Genomic DNA, 13,310 nt, shown 5'->3' on the forward strand with positions numbered 1-13,310 from the left:
AACTTTATCCAAGGCAAATGTACTCTTACGTTCAAAATTGACGCTTTATTTATATCTAAGACCTCAGGTTTCCCTAATTAAATAGTAAACCCTGATTAATATGCAAAACTAGTGGCTCGAACATCGTTTCAAGAAACTTCATCATCCTCACCCTGCCAAATTCAATCACGATGTTCCATGTTGGTACTGTACATCGGTGTTTTTACGTCACAAAGCATATATAGATATTTCAATAGGCCCCACTACATCACTACTACCAGTGACACCGCCACTGGCAAAAACATGGCTTGTCTGTGGTGATTTGCAGCGAATTGAGATTCGCGTTTTGCAGAGATACGTTGGTGGATTTTGTCAAAGTACTTAACACCAGGTTAGACAGTTTCTCATTAAGCCATTCACAGACCATTCTTCAGATGGAATTCGTCTTTTGCGTAAGGAAAGATGTACATGAGCGGAGTGAGAAACGGTGCAGAATCGAATACTCTACCTGATTGAGTTTGCATTAAATAGCGCCGCTCATGCTTCTACAGGCCTCACACACTTTTTATAAGTTTGTCTCTGTCGTTCCCTAGCACCCCCGCGAATCGAGGTGAGGAGGGGTTGCCGACTTACTGACATCACCCGGGCAATACTTCGTAACACTTATCTTTCAAAAATAGTAAGCGTCATGCGCCAAGTGCATGATGCTATGGCTAAAAGTCGGGATGCACAGAAGCGATATGCGGATCACGGAGGCGAACAAACCACACATGAATTTGACAAGAGCGATATGATTTTATTACACGCAATCAACGTACCTACTTTCGCAGTCTCGCTCTTTAAAAACAGAGATTAACCTCGCCAAATCGGTCCCTTGACTTCAGCAGTGAAAAGGCATTATCTTTCACTAAGCCATGTCACATTTTCGTTCTTATGAGCTGCTCAACCTCGAGGGATATGAAACAAAGTATTAACAGGTACGCTACGTTTCGCTCTAAAGCAGTGATCCGATTTAGTTTTTGAAGGAGGTCCACTTCATTAGTTATGAGCTAGCCCCATCATATCACGAGTTTCACGACAAGGTTATAACACTTTGAGCTTCTTAGAGACAAGCACGTTGTCCGCAACCCGTGCAGGGACCGGTGGAACAAATGACGCAGGTGGAATTGGCAAGTCACTTTGACCATCATCATCAAAGAACACCTCACCTATATTATTTAACGAGCTATCATGCCTTCGGTCGCGATGGCCGCATCTTTTGTGGTGGATCGTCAAGCAGGATTTCACAACGCAATGGGCTCTTGTGTAGCTTGCTGGTTGGGGTACCGGTGCAGCGGGTAATCGTAGAGCCCTTTGCGATACGCAACGCAAGCTCACAATATTCTGTTGTTTATGGGCTTGAACCTAAGCTTATGACTAGTACAATGGTACATCAAAAGGAGGCGTGGAGATATTTTTAAAAGTTTTGCTCCCAATAGACACTAGACCGTTATCTAAGGGGTTCTTGTCATACAGATATACATTCACCTAAACTGTTGTGAAAATGTCCTTTGTAGAATCGTACATAATCAGACATTGGAACTGCTTACTTTCAAGCAGACATCCATTGCAAAAACTGTCATGACATTTCCAGCAGCCAAACTTCTTTTTTCTCGTCACGTCTCAATTTGAATCACAGCATGTGTTCGAGAATATTGTGAAAAAATATCTAGATGCACTGGCGGAGAATTTTTAATGGCAGGTAATTCTCTTTCGAATCCGTTGAAACAGCCAATTACAGCGTGAAAAATAAAAGAGATTCCAACTTCAACAAAGCTTATCGTACCTCAATATGCTTGCATTTTCGATCTTGCCTTGTTTCAATCAAGCTAATAAAGAAACTTACAAACCAATTTTGTGATGCTTCGCCTTATTCGTTCATCTGCTTTCCAGCGTCAAGCCTCTAGACGTGGCATTGTTACGTCGCGCACGTTGTTAATGGCACTTTCACCACAGCTCACGAGTCTCAATAACGCAGCTTCGTGTGCTCAATTGGACCTTGATGGATCGCTTGAAGAAATGGCGGCTAAACGGTTTTCCGAGGCTTCGGCATTTCCAGAATTTTCGCCAACAGAAGATATTTTACTTGGTCAGGCTGTACCTCACATTCAGCCTAGTAAGCCTGTAATGGACGCGCACACTTTGGCTGCGGAAGAACTCATGGCCGAGATGCAAAAACATTTTTGTGAACCCTCGGACTTTCCGGAATATACGCCTGTCGAAGAGGAGGCCATCTTGCTCAAAGAGATGTAAAATTTGGAATAAGTCAGCTATCTATTCATTATCATCATATCTTCCTTTGAGAACTTGTCGATCGACTAGCGAGCTAAGTTTAATATACTCAAAGCATATTCTGTTTTTTTATTACATTCTTGTTAATCGTGATCTTTCACTATGCTGTATTAATATCTAGTTTTTCGTTAGACCTATTATAAGGTCGGCTGACTGGTGTTCATGCTCCGAAACGGTCGTACGGTGGAGGAGGACGGAAATCGGAAGCCATATACGTGCGCCAAGCCATGGATGATCCAGATGTCAACTTTGAGGCACAGGTGCGTCGTGCATACTCTGCTAAGTGCTGAAACTGCGTTTCTTACCGATCGTTGTTGGCATAAACTATGGTACTAACAGATAAATGAACTAGTGTCATCACCAAATGTAACCGATCGATGTACAGTGCTAGAAGAACACCAACGCGAAATGGAGCTTCGAAAAATTCAAGCTGATAAGGAGCTTGAATATTTAGCGCCGAGTCCTGCTGCTTCCAAAAGGAAAAGCTTCCGACCTGTCAGTGCTAAGCCACGAATGTTGACTTTGACATCACTGGCTGAGGATCTTGAGGTCGAAACTACCGCTTTTCAAGAATCAGAGACTAATTGCCTGGGACAATTAGAATGTTCACATGTGTTAGAGATATCTAGCAGCTCTTATGATGAGCTGTTTAGTCCAGCAAATGTGCTAGAGAATAGCAGTCGGACGCTATGGATATCAAGCGGAATGTTTCCTCAATTTCTTCGAATCGTTTTACGCGAGCCTAAGCCTGTGGCCGCTGTAGAAATTACTTGTAAACAAATCAACAAGCTACAGCTACGCGCATCCTGTAATCGACATGTTGCCATAAATCGTATGACAATATTCGCAGAATTGGAAGTCGGTGCTGCAGATAGTAGAAAACTAGACACGCATCGATTTTCATTAACATGTCGCTCTTTCAAAAACGCAAATGACAGTGACGGTAATGATGAATCGACTTCAGAGCCATTGATTGAGGCCATTCAGATTAATATTGATAGTGGACACAGCGCTTTTGTTTGTGTGTATTTCGTTCGACTATGCATCGCAAACTCAGACGAGATAAGAAGATGATGTATCCTTAGACGGAGTTAGTATTTTCATTATTTAACGTTAGCATTAGAACGTAGTAGCTTAATTAAGGAACCAAAATATGGAGCTTATCGAAATCAAGGTGTCTCCATGTCTGCTTGAGTGCGCAAAAAGTCGACAAATTCCATTCCTGTGGCCAGAAAATTTCGCGCAAAAGCAGGCAGCAAGCGGCGCTCTGGCGTTAAGGTAGGGAGCAAAAACTCTGCCTCCACTTTATCCCGAACACTTAAAAATCCGTCTTCAGGGTTTCGATCGGGAATACTAAACTCGCGAATATGCATCAACGATAGTTGTAATTCTGTGTCAGGAGTAGAGTATTTTGCTCCACGGACGTGTCGAATTGTCCCAATGCATGCAGGCGACTCGCCAGCATTCACGAGATGACGGCTGATCCGCACTTTAGAGCAAGTTTCGTCGCAAAATTCAATAATGCCTCGGCCGTCGGGTGCAGTCTTGCAACACTCAGCCAGCTTTACGTATAAACGGTCAGTTTTAGGCATATCCTCGGTAGTTGAGACATAGAAGCGAATATCCGGCGTCGAGTCCATCATGTGACTCTCATCGTTCATTTCTTGTCGCATTTTCAAAGTCGCGCTAAACCACCGCGACGGACGAGTTGAAATTTTTACCAGTTGTAAATCGTCCGTTAGCCTGACATTGTACTCGAATGACTGGTGTACAATCGAGACCTGGTAAGAATTAGACTCTTCGACCAACACCATGCCCAGACGCTTTTCAGCGTACTCCTTTGTCCAAGGCGCATGCTGCGGCTCAATCATCGAGTAAAATGAATGCGTCACACCTTTGTCACCTCGAGCGACAGTTTCTGCTTTTTGCAACTTCATTCGAGGTCGTCGTGGGTGCCGTCTATGCCTCATGCCGCCACCGCCATCTTTGAAATCATGGTCATCCGCTGGACACCAACCTTCACTTTCGGCACACCAACCACCCTGGTCCTCGTCAGAGTACTCTCCCCATACTATCTCTTCCCTTGGACTCGTCGCTCCAGAAACTGTGTCATCTTGATTATCGAGTAAGTTATCTGAGTGAGCCTGTTGCTTTTGTTTTGCAATGAGGACGGACTCGTATAGCTCACGCGCAGTTCGACCACGCTCAAACTCATCTTCTAGTCTCTTTATGCTAGCGAGCATGATCGTCTCCTCGTCAAAAGAGCGTGGCAAGTTGATCAAATAATGGTGTCCAAATCGCACAAAGGCTTTGGCTTTGGCAATACCCGGATTGAGATGCTCATATCTCGACAATTTAATCATTTGCTGAATAAACTTAGCACAAAATGTGGCACCTGCATGCTCGTACCACTGACGCCCATTCATAAAACAAATTAAATGCGCTTGATGCAGACGAATGTTATTGTGCTCACCATGTCGCTCACCGAAGTAGTCTTGAAATCCTATTTTCTCTTGTTGAGACTCTGCACCCTCAAACAGCAACAAGCTTGAGCCCTCGTGATGAAAATTTCGGTTTGAACGGAATGACATTCGCGTACCGAGCTCCTGCTCAATCATGCGTATGTGGTCTTCGATGCACTGAATCGCATCACCAGGCCCAATGATCTCAGCAACATATAAGTCGGATCGAAGCAGATTTGAATGAAGCTTGAATGTCAAACGCGTTGAACTGTTCGCTTTTGTTTCAAACAAAATCTTACGGGAAAAAAAATCTTTTGCCTCGTGAATTCGAGTGCTTAGAGCGTGACTGAGTGTAATACGACTCGTCTGCTCTTCACGATGGGTAAGCAGATACTTTATGTCACCCTGAGCGATAACTAGCTGATGAAGCGCAATATGGCACTCAGACCGGAACAATATGACCGCCTCGGGTTCCAGCTGTGTGTCGTTTTCTGAATCGAGTGGATCTAAAAAACCATAATCGCAATGTGGGGTGGACAATTTTGCGTAGTGCGCGAAGAATGATAGAATAACATCAGCTGCCGATAGTGCAGATGCATCGTCATTTCCGGACACAAGACGCGTCAACAGATTTGTCCAAAATGCAATATTGGAATCGATATCGTTATCCTTGAGAATTTCTTTGATCGTGAAAGTGCCTGTGCTAATTGGCTGTACGAAGTTCTGCTCGGTACAAAAACGTATAAACAACCAAATAAACCCTGTGGGTGAGAACATATCCAATCCTCCCCCCGACCGTCGTCGGATCAATCCTACACACTTTCCCCACCGCACCAAAAAATACACACAAGGCCAGAAAAAACTGTACGTTTCCATGTATGTCCGGAAGAGGCGAGTTTTTACGGGCCCACTTGAATATTTACACATGTCTACCGACCATTGTTGTAACGAAAACGATAAGAGAGGCACTCGAATACCGTCTTTAAGGTTGACGTTGCTGTGTGACTTTTCTAAAGCCGCGGCGATAGCCTTCAATGAGCCACGTGGAGAAGAACAGCACACCATTACATCCAAATCGGACTGCTTCTCAAATGTGAGTAATCCAGAGGAACCAAACAGAATTAGATCAAACTCCTTCTTGTGAAGGTTATCAGGCATCTCCCCGCATAACGAACTTACTGCTACCAGTCGATCGAACAAGTCCGCAAGCAGCTCTTCCGTATTGGTCGCAATTTCGGCCAGCATACACAATTGAAGCTTTGGAATCGTTTGAGCATATGCCGACAGACGTACTGGTGTCCATAGCTTATAATGTGCTTTGTCAGCATTGCTGCTCTTGATTGTGATGAGTAAATCGATCACAATCCACGGAAAGCTTACAGAGCGCGTTGATGCGTCGGAGTCATCTTGAGAGACAAAATAGCAGGCAGCTGCAAGTTTCAAATTTTCACCGGGCGCGAAATTGATGGTGTCTTTATCAAATTGGGATCGGAAAGAGGCTTGAAGAGTATAGAAAGCGTCCTTGCATTGTTCGCCAAAGCGAAAATAATTGGCCTTGTATTCGCTTTGAGGCTCCACAATCATGCCCGTTGCGAGCTCCGCTTCAGTTTGGGCTCCTGACATCACCAACAAAGCTCTAAGGCGCAGCTTGTACTGGCGGTAAAGCATTTTGGCATGACCCAAGTAATCCGTGTACCCATTTGTTAACAAGTGATCGTCACGGATCGGCATTTGGCTCACACTTTTCGTCATTGTCGTGTCAAAAATTGCTTTGCAACGTCGGTATATCTTGCCCAGAACTTTTCTTGACGGATATGACGGTTTGTCCTTGTTCTGCATAAAATCTGGATAACTTTTGGGTGCTAGATTTCGCACAATTTCCAAGTCCAACTCTGCGCGAAGGCTGTCAACCTGCTTAGAGCAGACACGCGCTAAGATCATCGCCTTGTCGTCAAAACTTCCATCAATTGACGAATCACATAGAGCAAGGTGGGCATTTGACGCTACACCCAGAATATCATCCTGGATGGAGTGAACATAAAAATCAATCAAGCCAGCGTCATCAGTTGATTGGTGGTATTCGCCGCTGTCCCCTTCATCGTCTTCGTCATATACCATCGGCTCCTGAACTTGCGTTTTAGATGGAATCAATCGCTCGTCCCAGATGACAACAAACATGTCACCATCCAAGTCTCCGCCTGTACACTCGTCAGGATGAGGCCGTGGACCTTTACAAGGAAACACGACACAGTCCCTGAGCTGGCGTAATTGAGAGGGTACATCTGCTCTGCAATGAAGCACTCGAATATCGCCAGGATGGTGGCAAGGGCTACGATGAACAGCAACATCGACTCCATCAAGCAAAGTGTAATAGCTGGAACCAGTCTCCTGATCCTTCTCTGAATACTGCACGAAAACTTCTCCGTACTCCAAAGTGCCGGTAAAATCCGCCACTCCCATTAAAGTGCGCCCTTTTGCGATAGGGATTCTAGCGCGCATCACAGTGTTAGCAAGTCGATAGTGATATATTGCTCTAGCCAGCGACGACAAATATTCATCAGCTAAAATTTTCACCTCAAACGTACGGACAAGCACATCAATCCACCAAACGACTGTCGGAGGCAACACGGCCTTCAATCCAAAGTATGCTCCATCATTAAATGCGATTATGGAACGGAGCTCGCTTAAATATTCTTCCTGCATTTCCATAAATACATCTTCATTAATTCCGAGATCATTTAGAATCAGGACACTTTGACGTGTCAGGTATGCCTCCGATTTGCCCGAGCACGCAACTATTTCAATCATAGTGTGATTTGACGTAAACTTACACATGCTTCTTCGAAGCACAACAGAGTTCTCGCGGCTAATATCGTCTCCTAGATCAGATACCACAAGAACACCTTTCGCTCCTCCGAGACGAATTTGAAAGGCTGACGGAGTATATGTAAGTTGGAGTTCCCTCACAATAATTTCCGCTCCAACCGGAGCAATCTGGCCACATCCGTCTGTAAACACGTATTTTTCGTTTGAAATATCATCCAGAGGGTTATCAAGAACACTTTGGTTGATCAGATATGTTTCTTTTGTAGATGAAAATGCTTGACCCAATCGTTTCAGATACTTCGCAGGCGAAGTTAAGTGCGATAGATCGCCGATCCACGTCCTTACGTCGTGGTGGTCAAGCAGCGTAAAAATTGCACTGCTATTTCGCACTTGACTTAAAGAGCAGCCGAGAAAACGAAACCTAGCACCGCCCTTTACGTTAGGAATTTCAATTCCATTCGTTAGTACGCTCCGAATTCGTCTCAGGATCGTTGCGGATATGTAGTCCAAACGCTCCAAGTTGTCGTCGCGGAAGTACACATACATGAATTTATCGGGCCCCCAATGCCGAAATACACGATTTTGTGGTGCTGGCTCAGGCGGACAGTACACAATTCGTGAAGGTGTCACAATAACTTTGTAGACTATCAATGTTGAGCTTAGAAACGGGCTGTTGCATAGTTCCTTAAGTGTGGAGCTCTCCTCTTGCAAAAAATGCGAAAACTGACGTGTAATGTTGGTAGCTCCCGGATAAGCGCGAAACGACAAAAGCGCCTTTTCTTGAACTCCCTCGTCATGTTCAGCCAGCAAATCAAAAAATTCAGGCGGTAAAAATCCGTTCGTAAAATAGCTGCAGTCTGAAAGGAGGCATTGTAGCGCATAGGCTACTGGAAGCACAAAGCACAGTTTTGTTGAAGGCACAATTTGTCTGCATGCTTGAAGTATTTTTGTTTCGCGGACTTCTATTCCAAGCTTTTTAAAAAATATACGAAGGTTCCATAGTTGGGTCATAACACGGTCTGTTGCAGGCAATGTTAACCTATAGATATGGGCGTGTGATTGGCACAGCTTACACTCGCGATCATTATCAATGTAACTCGATGGCGGCAGACGGAATGGAAGGTACACAGATGCAGCTGAAGACGACGAATCAAACCAGACACACGGCTCGTTCAGTGCTCGCATATCAAATTCCACGCGGCGGTAGCCGATATTTGCAATCAAGGCATCTGCTGCCAGCTCTATGTCGGCTGATGACTTACCAGTACCGCCAAATGTTTCAAGCTCCATAAAAGCACCTTCTGGGGTCATCAAACCACGACTAAGTCCGATACCTACAATGTTCTCTGCCACTTCCCCACTTGCTGCGCATTCCATATCGTCATTTTCAAAGCGCAACCAAAATGGTTGCTTCTGAATAAGAAATGCGACGCCGGAACACAACGAGCTGTACGAAGAAAAGATGCTTTGATCAGGGGGTGCAGCAACAGTGCAAAGCCCCGTGGCCTCGTCTACTATTCTGACTGATGCGAAATCACTGACCCTTTCGAGAATAGTCTGTTGCAACTCCTTTTTAGCACCGAGAAAAACACCACCTATTACAATGTTGTACACTTTGTCAGCCGTTGCGTCAAAAGCTGCCCGAGCGGTTAAAGCCGATACCTCCTCCCTTTCGCTGAATGAATTTGCATTTCCCACTTCGTCAGTATAGAAATCCATTAACTTCTTAACAATGGTTTTTGACTTCAACTTCGACGCACTCATGTTTGCCATCAACACTAATCGCTTTTCGTTATCCACGAGTCGTTGATTGCGCTCTTTTCCTACCGCAGAGCAAAAAATGATAAAAGTACTGTCTCGGTGACGGGCTCGGCCTCTACTTTGAATGAGGCTCGTCACTCCAACAACTCCGTCAAATTGGATCACTAGTGAACACTCAGGCACATCAAGACCTTCCTCAAGCACATTCGTAGCCACCAGAAGACGAATACGTCCCTGACGAAAGCGATCCAAAGTTGGCCGCTGCTCTTCCTCCCAAGACATACCTTCATAAGAGTTGTGTCCAACAAATCGCGTGGGGTTAAGTTCGCGCAGCACATCCAATGCTTCCATTGCTTTCGCCAACAAAATCGCTGTCTTTCGACGCCGAACAAACACAATCGCACGCGAGTTGTGGTCGAAATTGGCTTTACGAATGCAGTCTGCAACAAGACGTACACGATTTGAAATATCCGCACCATTAAACGATTCGATCGGAAAATTGTCCAATACTGGGCTCATAATAGCACGATAAGCTTGTTCAATGAGCACAAACGAGCGCTTTCCCCTCTTAGACTCTGCGTCTTTCAAGTTATCAAAAATACGACGTAGTGCACCAGCAACTATCGCAGCACCATGAATGCTCAAACTGTAAAAGCTAGACGCCACCTTCCGCAAATGCTTGAGAATCAACTCCAAATCGGATAGTTGGCGTTTACTCTTTTCTATGCCACTATTTTCGACGTAAGCATTGTTTCGTCTTGCTACTTTCTCTGCTTGGAGACATAATATGCGCAATTTAGCCAAGAATTGTGACAATTCCATGTCGTTGGTATCATAATTCGCTTCGAATGGCATAGTTTGTCCATTCATTAGTCTAGAGAGCTGCACGTAAAAGCTTTCGATATAGCGTTTGATACCTTGCCGAAGCTTGCGTTCGTACTCGTCTTCTTGTACAGTAACCCATTGAGCCTCCTTTGGAATAAAACTTGCCTCCAGGTCCTCTGCGGCAATGGTAGGGGAATTTATTACAGCATTAAATGCTTGAGCGAGGTTTGTTAATGCAATTTGGCCAGATGTCTCACGCACACCTTCACCAAATGGAGAGGCCGTCAGTGCAAGGATATGCGGTCGCCTTTGTAAATTGACTACCGCTAGCTTTTTAAGCAATTCACAATAAGGATGATTTCCGGTAGCATGATGCGCCTCATCAAATACCATCACACAATAATCCGAAATAGCAGTGCGACCATTGAAAAGCAGATTTAAGAAATATTGGGGTGTCACCACCAGGACATCCATATCCCCATTAACTAAAATAGGCTCGCTGATTGCAGCCGCAGTAGATCCATGCTGACCAGATAATCCCTTGACTCGAAAATCGGATTCCCGTCGAATGTACGCAGCTTGCTGCGATACTAAAGGTCCCGTGGGCACAAAGAATACAGCTAACCTGTTCGGATTTAAAGATTTTAGTTCCTGCAGCACTTTAATTGCTACCAAAGTTTTGCCACATCCCGTGGGCAGATACACGATTGTGTTTTCGAGCAGCGCTGAAAGAGTTAACTCTATCTGGTAACGCCTCAACTTGGACATCTTTGCTTCTGGACGAAAATGGCTACGTATAGTGGCATCCGTCGGATGATTAATCGGCTGCACTTCCGTCTCCTGCAAATTCTGAGCTATGTCAACATTAATCATGTCTTGAAGCCTCAGGATCTTCAAAGGTACTTTGATACCCTGCAGTTGTCTCAAAATGACCGCCCACTTTCTTGCCATAGACCCCCCGGCCATTCCATAGGGGGCTTTTCTGTCCAATACACAGGTGCAAGCTTTAGAGTCAAGCAACAGAAGCGATTCGTCAGGTAGCTCATCTAGGAATCCTTCGGACGCAATTTTAGCATCGCATTGGACGCAGCACAGCTCAAACGGCATTCGCTGACGTTTAAACGCGTTGGTAGTGCGAATCTTGTTAAATTGTATTTCCGGTAGGACACCTGTACGACTTAAGACAACCCAATTATCTTGATGCTGCTTTTCGTGCAGTAATGTCTTGTCCAGCGTAAGATGCACGGCTGTCGCATTCTCCAGGATGAATGAAAGCTGTGAGTGACGCGCCACAGGAGCATCGCAGCTCTTACATGCGAGACCCCATGCTTCGTCAAGAGTGATGGTCATCCTGTGGTCTTGCGCGCAGAACCAACTTGTGAGGATTCCTTTTCCAAGTCACTTTGGTTTGTAATTCGCAACGGGTCAGTATTAAGAGGGATTTTCAGTGCGGTGATTGGTCAAGAAGCTTCAACTTAAGTGACGTCACTGAGGTACTGATGACCAAGTAACGGCCTCAACGATTGGCTTCATCTGATGCACAATGAGTGCGTTCAATTGACTAAAATTGTTTAGACGGAGTGTATAAGTCTAAAGGTAAAGCCTCAAGTGATCCGCGGTATCATATTTGCGGCTCAAAACGTGCATGCACCGTCAGCGAGTGTATTGTGCACATTCCCAATCTTGACTTATTCACAGTATTACAGTTGCATAGCCTCGTTAGCTTCACTCTCGCGGTTGCTGTCCCTCTGATTGGTTTAGATTCGTTCATTGTCATAGTGTAACTCAGTGTAACCTCTCGATGGAAACTTTCCTGTCGCAAACAAAGCCTAGGCCACATAAACGAAGCCTTCATGCAATCATTCCTGACCTTTCAAGGCCGCGACCAAGGAACCGATGTCTCAGCCGTGTCTGGTGTGCAGCAAGCCAAAGCCACCGATATCACTCGGAACTGGTATCTTCTTCGTCGACGTCAAAAGCTCTATATAGAAGTAAGCCTTTGTGGGGCTCCTGTTCGGGATTTAGGCTGTACATTTACCGACGTCCCCGCATTATTTTGAGATGCAAAATTCACTCGTCAAACCATAATTATTTGCTGTCGCTTAATTTACCTGTCTTGTTAAATACGCCCAACGCATTGTGTTAATGCTTCAATCAGTGATTAGATTACGCCGCTCGATAATGTTGAACAACTTTGCAGCTACACGTCAATTATATAAGCACACGATTTATATTTGTATGTACAATAATGAAGTTTAGATGTGGTGGCTCCACCTTTAAGCTCAACTCCCTCAATAAACAAACTTCACAGTGCTTAAGGATTACAATGAGTCCCCTCATCCTTTTTATGTTCACAGACCAGATCGTAGGAGGTTCAAAAACCTATAATAATAAATGTCACTTCACCCTTACATCATCATGGCCGAATAATTTGGTGTACAAACGGCAACATTAAACAGAAGAACTATATCATCAGCTTAACAGCCGCAACTGAGCATTCCTTTACTAGAATGTTCCCACGAAGGACCCAGCAACTGTATTAGTATTACTGGGCAATATATACGCTGACGCGTCGACTTTGCGACTTCGATTTGGAAAGTGGTTCTGGTATGGCGGAACATCTGGACGCTTTTGACGAAGTCACTAGACCATGGGAGTATTGATTGACGAGTCGCGCCAAGCGGTAGTACTTCTCAGCAGTTTAAGACGATTGTATTTCATCGATCGGAGAAAGAGCAATACATTGATTGAAATTGAGGAGAAGCTGCACAGAATGGAAGATATGGAGAAAGCATTTCGTGTAACTGGCATACTGGAAATTCAAAGGTGGACAGTAATGGGCTACACTTCGCCATTACACGAAGGTACATTTACACACCTTTCACCGAGCCACGCGACGAAGCAGCTTCAGGCCTGGCCGCGGTAGCAATGCCATCCAGGAGTCCGAATTGATTGGCTTAGGGTAGACTTTACAAAGCGGTTTAAGAGAGGAGAAAAAATGCATTGTGCGAATTAACAAAAGAAGATCACAGTATGCTGTTCCCGAGTTGTAATGGACTACAGTTATATTACATAACACGCTAGACACTAGGATGACAACCGCATGGTGGTGGTTGTTGTTGCAGT

General features: G+C 44.8%; 4 protein-coding genes across 4 annotated transcripts; 3 read left to right on the forward strand and 1 right to left on the reverse strand.

Moving 5' to 3' along the window:
• Window positions 1-858: 858 nt before the first annotated feature.
• PHALS_15049 (uncharacterized protein) lies at window positions 859-1,880 on the forward strand. Its single transcript, XM_036407167.1, has one exon. It carries the CDS (start codon window positions 1,131-1,133, stop codon window positions 1,437-1,439), a length of 309 nt encoding a protein of 102 aa, XP_036263418.1. The 5' UTR covers window positions 859-1,130; the 3' UTR covers window positions 1,440-1,880.
• PHALS_04818 (uncharacterized protein) lies at window positions 1,879-2,271 on the forward strand (the record flags this gene model as incomplete). Its single annotated transcript, XM_024718663.1, has 1 exon — window positions 1,879-2,271. The coding sequence occupies one exon, from the start codon at window positions 1,879-1,881 to the stop codon at window positions 2,269-2,271; it is 393 nt and encodes a 130-aa protein (XP_024584040.1).
• A 266-nt stretch (window positions 2,272-2,537) lies between these two features.
• On the forward strand, window positions 2,538-3,384 carry PHALS_04819 (Galactose-binding domain-like; the record flags this gene model as incomplete). Its single annotated transcript, XM_024718664.1, has 2 exons — window positions 2,538-2,570; window positions 2,650-3,384. 2 exons carry the CDS (start codon window positions 2,538-2,540, stop codon window positions 3,382-3,384), a joined length of 768 nt encoding a protein of 255 aa, XP_024584041.1.
• Window positions 3,385-3,479: 95 nt separating this feature from the next.
• PHALS_04820 (rna-dependent rna polymerase1) lies at window positions 3,480-11,534 on the reverse strand (the record flags this gene model as incomplete). The annotated part of the gene is made up of 2 exons (XM_024718665.1): window positions 3,480-4,834; window positions 4,910-11,534. The coding sequence occupies 2 exons, from the start codon at window positions 11,532-11,534 to the stop codon at window positions 3,480-3,482; spliced, it is 7,980 nt and encodes a 2,659-aa protein (XP_024584042.1).
• Window positions 11,535-13,310: the final 1,776 nt, after the last annotated feature.

This window comes from Plasmopara halstedii (genome assembly GCF_900000015.1).
Source record: "Plasmopara halstedii genome assembly, contig: Scaffold_2680, whole genome shotgun sequence".
NCBI lineage: Eukaryota > Oomycota > Peronosporomycetes > Peronosporales > Peronosporaceae > Plasmopara > Plasmopara halstedii.

What these genes read in the sequence shown, in the direction of transcription:
- PHALS_15049 (XM_036407167.1), top strand. Translation starts at nt 1,131, where the DNA reads ATGACGCAGGTGGAATTGGCAAGTCACTTTGACCATCATCATCAAAGA.